This window comes from Chrysoperla carnea, chromosome 3, assembly GCF_905475395.1.
Source record: "Chrysoperla carnea chromosome 3, inChrCarn1.1, whole genome shotgun sequence".
In the NCBI taxonomy this organism is placed as follows: domain Eukaryota; kingdom Metazoa; phylum Arthropoda; class Insecta; order Neuroptera; family Chrysopidae; genus Chrysoperla; species Chrysoperla carnea.
Window position 1 is genome coordinate 63377262 of NC_058339.1, and position 9034 is coordinate 63386295.

General features: G+C 28.0%; 2 protein-coding genes across 2 annotated transcripts; one reads left to right on the forward strand and one right to left on the reverse strand.

Annotated features, from left to right (window-relative positions):
• LOC123296171 (dual oxidase maturation factor 1-like) lies at positions 1-3519 on the forward strand. Its single transcript, XM_044877632.1, has 7 exons — positions 1-156; positions 805-859; positions 1320-1541; positions 1608-1973; positions 2161-2280; positions 2377-2587; positions 3390-3519. The coding sequence occupies exons 1-7, from the start codon at positions 1-3 to the stop codon at positions 3418-3420; spliced, it is 1161 nt and encodes a 386-aa protein (XP_044733567.1). The 3' UTR covers positions 3421-3519.
• A 708-nt stretch (positions 3520-4227) lies between these two features.
• On the reverse strand, positions 4228-5304 carry LOC123296172 (uncharacterized protein C3orf38 homolog; the record flags this gene model as incomplete). The annotated part of the gene is made up of 2 exons (XM_044877634.1): positions 5067-5304; positions 4228-5003 (listed from the first exon to the last, which is right to left on the reverse strand). Coding segments are annotated over exons 1-2 (900 nt in total), but the record flags the coding sequence as incomplete, so codon positions are not given.
• Positions 5305-9034: the final 3730 nt, after the last annotated feature.

Consider the following 9034-nt stretch of genomic DNA (forward strand, 5'->3'; position numbering starts at 1 on the left):
ATGGCATTTAGTTTAAGTAGAAAAGAAGGATTTCCTTCTCAATTTGGAGAGTTGTATCCGCCAGTGGATATAGATGTTGTTGAAATTGGCATTATTACATTTGGAATTATTTTATTCAGTTCTTTAATTTCTATAACATCTATTAATAGTAGATTTGTAAGTGTACTTTTATTTTTTTCCAAAAATCCTTAATCAATCTTAGCTCTAAGTCGCTAGTCCTTGGAAGTTTGAGAGCGTTACAATTTAAAATGTAAAGATGCTCAATGGGACCATTTCAAAATTTGTGTTTTCAATTTTTTTAATGGTTTCTTCAACGAACTACTAAAAATTACAGAATATGGAGCTTTATAGTTAAGTCACATCGCACGCGATGGGCTTTGAGCGACAGGCGAATATTTTACTGATTTGTCTCTGAATTCTATGAAATTGAGCAATAGGTTTTTCAATCGATATAATCATAATTTTATATAGTTCAGTTGCCAATCGTGTATCTCTCAGCGCCCATCGTTTGCGATATGAATTCACTATCACTCATGGGGAATTCACATCGCACGGAATGGCGATGAGTGACGATTATGAAGTAATGATTAAACCATAGATTTTTCAATCATTAATCATAATTCCATACAGTTCAGTTACTTATCACGTTTCGTTTGCCATCTAGTTTACAAAAAATGGAAATGGAAACCCTAAACCTTAAAGTTTTTCCCATTTTGATACAAAATAATTAGGTAATACGACGATTTACTGGGTAAATCTTTTATACGTTTAATTCTTACATTTGTAACTTTTTTTTTGTTATAGTACAGCTATGGTATTCGTCTTCTGATAAGTGTTTTTATTGGAACAATAATTCTGTGTAAGTAGTTAATTAATAACAAATAAACAATCATTAAAATTGTTTTTCGATTTGTAGTTTTGAAAGTTCTTGATTTAAATCCTGATAATTTAAAATTAGTTTTAACTTTTTAATTTATGCTGCGTATTTGTTTTCTGCCTTTTCGAGTATAGCCCTTGAGCCTTGTTAATGATTTAAAAAACACCCAGTTTATAACTCCATATGTGGCTTCATTATGATTAGTTTGAAAACCAAAAATTGAATTTTTTTATTTTTTAATTAAATTCTTATTAATAAAATCACCGTTTCACTGTCTCCTCAATGACAAAACAAAATTATAAATTGATGCTGGATAAATTATTTTCTAACTGCCGTGAGAAAAAATACCGCATTTTCGAGAAATTTCACGAAAACAAGGGTCGTTACAGTATTTTGAGTATTTATAAGATCTAAGCTTTAATTTATAATTATTTATTATTAGTCAACAATTATGGTCAAAAATGGGAATACAATTCAATCAAAACAAATGTTACTTCGATTAATAAATCTATTAATCGAACGGAAATTGATGTAGAAATAAGAATCAAAATTGGATTAAGGTCAATAAATGTAACATTAAAATCGTTAGAAGATAAAAAAATTGATTATAATGAGGAATTCAAATGGACTTGGGATCAAGGAATTATTGGATTTGGACTCCATTGTACGTATTTAAAAAATTTCTAACAAATTAAAAATAATTTTTAAATAACTAAATTATTTCATACAGCTGGACATTTACAACAAAGTTTTCGAAAATCTCAATATCGTGGATTACCGATTCCTATATTAGAAGTTGTTGATAATTTAATAATTGATGGAGAAAATTTTCGCTATGGAAGATTTTATCGAAATGCTGGATGGTACACACACAAGTTGCTAAATATTACATTCTTTATATGGGTATTTGCTGTGTTTAAATTTAGAGCTTTGGTTATGTATAAAGCTCTAATAATATTATCTGCTGGACTATTACAAATAATAGCAAGTGTCGTTTGGTGTTATATGAAAAATCCTATTCCATTGAAAATAATTTTCGAGAATGGTCAATTAGTTCCAAAATATGGATTAAATTTTTGGCTTAATTTATTTTCAGGTAGTTAAATAATAGTGAAAAAAATTGATTTCAAAATTAAGTTGTAGAGATTCGACATTATTTACCTTTTTTTTATAATTTTGTCTGATTTAAACTAAATTATGGGTTTTCCAGATTGATCGCGGGATTGCCACCTTGTATATATAATAAAAATAAGTCAAACATAATACTATACTTTTTGTCGTAGGGATCTTCTGTACGCTTTTAGCTATCATCATTTTTATTGCATACCATTGGTATCAAGGGCCAACGGTATTATTTTTTGGACTGGATCCTTTATCAGAATTTGAAGAAGAAATTCATCTATGTTAGTATTAGCGAGGTTGCATTTTTATAATCTTAAAATTTAAGATTTTGTAAACAAATATATTGAAATTTTTGGTACCTCAATATCTTATTTCAGGTGAAATTAAAAACAATGAATGCAACGAAATGAATGAACAGGGACAAAAATCACTTACGAATGACATTGAATTGAATGAAATCACTAGGATGGCCAATAACAGTGACATTGTTGAATATCATTGTTTAAGAGAACGAAAAAAAAGTTTCATCCGAAAACGTCGTTATCGAAATTTAGTTACAGGCCAGAATTTCTCTGATTCAAGTCGAAGGTAAATAAAAAAATATAATCTATTGGCGATTTCGAGTTAAAAATTGTTTCTGTAGATCTAGAAGTATCTAGATATAATTTATCTCAATTAGTCAAAAATTGTGTATAATTGACCAAACGAAATGCATTTTTGGCTATGAGAGCTTATAGCTATCATTCAACAATAAATTTGAATATTCCCGTTTTATCAAAAATCAGTTTATACTTAAGATAAAATAAACCTAACGATTTATGCCCGAATTTGTAGCGATAAATTGATAATACTTATGGGCAGTAATTGATAACTGGCAGTTGCAACTCGCCAACTGGCGATAATAATTCGTACTAATTAACAGGGGAAACTGACCCGTTTTTAGTAGTTCCAATTTAGACTCCTAGTTCCAATCATAATACTATGTACTTACCATTTCAAAAGGCCAATCAAAATACTCAAATTCAAATCAAATAAATCCCGCCAACTCACGATAATAATTCATACTAATTAAAACTGGAAATGGGCCCTATTTTCAGTAGAACTAGACTACCAAGTTGTTAACCATTTATCAATAGTCGAAAATGAAACGCTAGTACAAGCAAACCTTTACTATTTTATTTCACCTGCATTTTTCAATATGAAAAATGCCCATATATATATATATATATATATATATATATATATATATATATATATATATAATATTAATTTGAAATAAATATATTAAAAATATTAGAGAAAAATCAAACTCATTAATTCAGAAAATATTCGAATTAATATAACCAGCCTATTAAAGTAGATGTGATTCTAAATTAATTTTTTTTCACAGTGAAAGTACGGTACAATTAATACATACATAAAATTCAAGAACATAACTACAATGGGTACATTTTACTAAGATAAGAAATTGATAAATATTATAGAAAGGGCTTGCCCCTAACATATCTTTTGTTCCAAAGATTATAACGGTTTTAATTATAAAAGTTTTAATGAATTTAGAGTTAACGTATTTGTTTTTACTCAGGTTAAGAAAAACGATTTTAAACAATTCAAAACCATTAAAATTTTAATAATTTTGAATCATTTGTCTGTTTTCGAGATGTTTTGATAATTAATTTTAATAGTTTAGTATAGTTCAGTGATCAATATCTATCAATTTCTATTTCGTTCTATGCTTAGAAAAGTGATTGAATGTATTGAAATGGTTTTTCTTAATCTGGGTAATATTAGCGGTTAGAGAAAGACAAATCTGTGCTAATTCAACCGGTACTACATCGGTGTGATTCAACGTGAGTTTGGCCTTTTTGGTAACTCGAATTAAAAAAAAAAGGGTGAATATCGAAGTTATCATTTTAACATATTAGTAATTTTGGAGTGTAAAATGGCATATGAAGTAGAAATTTGTGTAAAATTAGATAATTTTAATTCTTCATTAACTTTTGAACAAGAAGTTACGAATAGCCACTTCATTTCCAACAGTTTTATGTTCAGAACAACACACTCCACCATTCTCTATTACGCTGAAGAGATGAGTAGATCTTAAACTGCATATTTGCCAAACAAAAACGAACATTTTAAAAATAATAACAGTTTTATTAAAAATATTTTATTATACATTGATTTATACATGTAATTATTTATTAAATAAAAACTTAACATTCTTCTATTTCTAATAATTTGTTTGTTAATTCATGATCAGTTAATCGTGGCGTTGAGCTTGTATTCGGCTGATTACGCAAATTTAATTCTGTATATTTAATTTTCCAATTATTACAGATTAAAGGATCTCGAACTAACGCGAACACTTGCTCAAAAACACCTACACAAGAGTTATCTAAATGAATTGTACCACAAGCTAATACTAACACAACGCCATGGTTATCAATTCGACCTTGACAACCTTCTGGTAATAGATTTGGATTTAAATATATTCGATGAGTCATTTTGGTATCATATAATAACTTAACAGTATTTTCAGCACTATTTTCTACAGTATCACTACAAATTGTTTCACCACTTTTTAAATTTAATTTGAAATTACAATCGTTCCAAAAATGTTCAACACCAATTGGTTTATTATCATTAAACATTTTATAAAACCATTCAGAAAAGGTAACAGCCATTTCATTTACATTCGTTTCATTCTTTTGGACTCGATTATTTGCTTTTGGTTCATATGTGGCTACTTCTTCAGATATTGTTTCATTTCTTGTTCCATTATTAGGAATTGGAGTTTCATTATTTCCACTATTTCTATTATTTCTTGAGATTCTTCTATCCCAATAATCTAACACAGAATCGATTAAAGAGTCTTTAGTATGAGGTGGATGTAATGTCACATTTTCTTCACTTAAATATTTGAATAAAATTTCTTTTGTTATAACTTTCCTCCTAAGAATGCTTTTCACGTTAGGGGAATGGCGAAATATTACTTTAATTGCATCTGAAAGAAGAATAACAATCATAAAAGATGTTTGAAGCAAAGAAATGAATAATTATTATTTACCATGTTTTTCATCGAATTCTTCTTTTACTAAATATTGGGTAACCGTTCCAACCAGTGAATTTAATACATCCAAATTTAAAGTGACAAGGAATTGTTTAGCTGATTCTTGATGAATATCATCCATATTTGATATACAAATTACATTTTCTTGAGTTGTTTAAAATAATTAATTTTCTTACTTTTTCAACTTTCAAATAAACACTTTGAATATTTACAACAATTTTATTCTGACATAATCATAGACCTACACAAATAAGAAAATAAACATGCAGTCATGTAGACGTAGCTCTGATTCATATTCGTCAGCACATGAACATCGTAAGTTAAAATTGGACTGGTCTTTGGGTCAAATTAGTGATTATTTCAATTAAACTTTTTGTTATTAAAGAATTAAAAATTTCTAATTAGAGACATTATCAGAAGTGAACGGAAAAACGATGACTGAAAGCTGCTTGATTTGTAAAATTAGTAAGGAAAGTGTATCAAAATTATTCTGATTACTGGCCATTAATGTATTGTAGTCTATTTTATTTGTAATGTCAATGGATATTTTTATAGATAATAAGGAACTGTCAAAATAAATCGGATTTTTTAAATGTATGTAAATCACTTTGAAATGCTTTTTATAATGAAATAACAATATGATAAAAATATTTATTTTAATAACATTAAGCAGAATTTGTTTAGCCCTAATTTGTATAAAAATATCACTAATAATCAATACAATATTTTTTATAATTCAAATTAACTTTATCTTGCTTCTAATATGAATATTAGGAATAAAATAGCTAAATTACTTCCCAAAATTTAGTATAGACTTTCATAACCTAGTATAAAAATAAATTACGTAATATGTAAATGTTACGTGTAAAATATGTTCATCAAAAGAATTCTATTAATTTGTTTTCGTGAATAATTTATATTATTCTTTTTAAAAATTGTTCCATAATGTTTGAGATTGTAAGTAGTTATTAAACTAGAAATCTTTTACCCTAAAATTGATTAATTATTCGTTAACTTTTCTTGAATTACATAAATCTAGATCTTAAGATCTTTGGATAAAATATTCACTCAATATTTCAAATGTTTACCGGCGAAATTAGATTTTATTTGAAATAGATAACAAATGTTTGGATTTAATATATGTAACTATAGAAAATGTCCTGCATGTGATAAGTTTTCAATCGAAAATAATTATTTAATAACCCAATCGAAAAGTTATTGAACAACTCACACGAATTGTGCATGATAAATTCATTAAAAGAAAATTATAAACCATTTAATAAACCACGGATCCAAACATTTTGGCAATTTGCAAAATGATTCACTGCAAAACTAGAGATGGCACTTTCTGAAGATACCGGAAATAAATAAATAAATTATTTTTAACCTCCATAAACAGATTACAATTTACATATATATGAGTATCTGAACGACAGTCATATACTTTTTTGAACTTTAAAAGACAATTTTCATTTTAGAATTGTACTACGCTGGTTGGTCAGATACCCAGCAAATAGTGACTTTGAGCTACTTTAGACAGCTCTGGAGCTTATATAAGTTAAACTTAACGCTTTTAGAGCAACTATAAAGATATTAAGAGTTATCTTAGAAAATTTTTTTTTCTTGCTTCTTGGTTGGATTTCGATCTTACTCCAATACCGGTTTTATACTAACTTATATCTAGTATTCTAGAATGGCGCGTCAAAAAATTAATGAACACTAACTTTCTGTCACGTGGTAAATAAGCTCCTGAGTCGATGTGGAGCATTACTCCTCCATTAAAAATATAATCTCTTAATTAAATATTTTAGGGAAACTAAACGTTGAATAATTTTATTTTTTATTTTTAATGATTCTAAATACATGAAAAAATCTTTCAAATATTTGTTTTTTGTCAAAACGGTAACTCTCCTACACTGAACAAAATTATAAAGATTGCCATTTTCAAAGGCTTCTCCTATTCTACGTGTGTGTGTGTGTTAAAAATGTCATTTTTAATTGCAATTATTTCATGTCAGGTGCTTTAAATTGTCTTTAAATTATAAAAGTTTATTTTTTAAGATTTTGCTGGAGTGAACCATCTCCCTTAAAATGATTCCATCAGCTCGAGAAAGTACCCCGCAATATTAGACAGGAAAATGGCTTGTGAAACTTTTATATCCCAGCCTAAAATGTTCTTTGGATCATTCTGATCAAAAGCTCTCACGACCACAAACATAATTAACAGGTAGTTTTCAAGACTACGAATATATTATAGTTTTATTATATGCCTAGGAAAATGGCTATTTGTGAAATTTTTTCAAACCGTCCTCAAAATATTCTTCAAATCGTTCTGATCAAAAACCCGCACGGCCACAAAAATTGTTAACGAGTAGTTTTCGAGCTATGTCCGATCAAAGCTACACATATTTTATACTTGTCGTACCTATATTACTAGGAAAATGGTTTTTTATGAAATTTTTTCAAACCGCCTTTAAAATGTTTTTCGGATCGTTCTGATCAAAAGCTCTCACGGCCACAAAAATTAATTACTCGTAATTTACTCTTTGATTCGGTAAATTATGGAGCTGTTGATATGCTTGCCAGTACCTCCATCAACCTGATTGTGTTATTCAGTACAGAGCGATTCAGTTCTTCGAAGATGTGCTTTCGCATAAATTTCCATTATTTAAATTATTGATCTCATAAACAATTATAATACATTGATTTATTCTTAAAGCTTTGTTTAATTAAAAATAGACGCCAAGTACAAAATTGCTGAAGCTTGTAATTTATTTTTTATGATATTTAAAAAAAAAGTAGGTTAAATTAAATTTATAAAAGCCTATTATAATAATGATTCATGTGATGGTATTTAAAAAACATTGTGGATGGATTGGATAAAAGAGATAAGTCAGTCAGGGAAAATCATTCTATAAACTATGAACCGTGAAGGCAGTTCAATTAGAAATAATACTCTTATATCATTAATAATGATAATAATGGGAAATTGTAAATGCTGTGTTTTATAAATATAACCGGAACTCGAGGATAAAAAAAAAGTGAATATGTATAATACACACACGTATATTATATAGGGTGTTTATTTTTAGTGTAGGCACTTGAAGAGGGTTCGTTGAATTAATTTTAATGGTTTCAGATTCGATCATCATTCGATCAACGTTTTTTATTTTCGTAATCCACATTTGTATGCATTTTTTATCGATTTACTATCGAAAAATGTGGCTTTCGGAAAATAATCAAGTAGATGATTTTGGAACCATCAAATAACGATTCGATGGATCAAAAAATATTAGAAATGGCCTATACCTCTAGTAAAACTGTTTAAAGATCGCAGAGATTTTGCCACAACCTGCGTTATTAAGACAGTATTCTGATCTAGAAAGAAATCGTTTTTTGTTGTTGTTCATTTTTAAAGATTAAACACTTAAGAATATGTCTTGAAAGGGATTTTTTACAATTCATATTAATTTCGGTGAAACAGCGGATTTTCTGGTAATGAAGTTCAAATTGATCGCTCTGTACTGTGAGCTTCTGCTGTTTCAAAAGAAGGCAAAACAGCTCGGTTAGCAGAAATAACTTTGCAAAACTTCTATTATTCGAGTTATTCTGCTGGAATTGTCTCTCAAACTTAAAACGCATTTCTCTTGAAACTTTTCAATCGGAAAGATTATGAAAATATTATCTCCCTTTATACCCGGTTTATTTTAGAGAGGCCAACCTTGGTAACTTCAAAGTGTGTTTTCGAGTCTAGTATTAGAAACAATTTAATTTATTCGAATTTATAATTTTGCTAAATATAAGTTATTTTAAAGCAGAAATAAAAAATCGAACCAGTTACATTAAACTGCGTGTTTTAAAAAAGTACTTTGTTTTCTTTAATGCATTCTACGAATGTTATGAAATTACTCTATTGTTGAGTTTTCTGATTGCTTTCTTAAATATTCCAGACTATCATTTGTTTC

Bases quoted from the DNA above. Each gene is read 5' to 3' on its own strand.
- LOC123296171 (XM_044877632.1), top strand. From the start codon at position 1: ATGGCATTTAGTTTAAGTAGAAAAGAAGGATTTCCTTCTCAATTTGGA. The intron at 157-804 runs GTAAGTGTACTT...TTTTTGTTATAG, and splicing joins CATCTATTAATAGTAGATTT to TACAGCTATGGTATTCGTCT. The intron at 2,281-2,376 runs GTTAGTATTAGC...ATCTTATTTCAG, and splicing joins TGAAGAAGAAATTCATCTAT to GTGAAATTAAAAACAATGAA.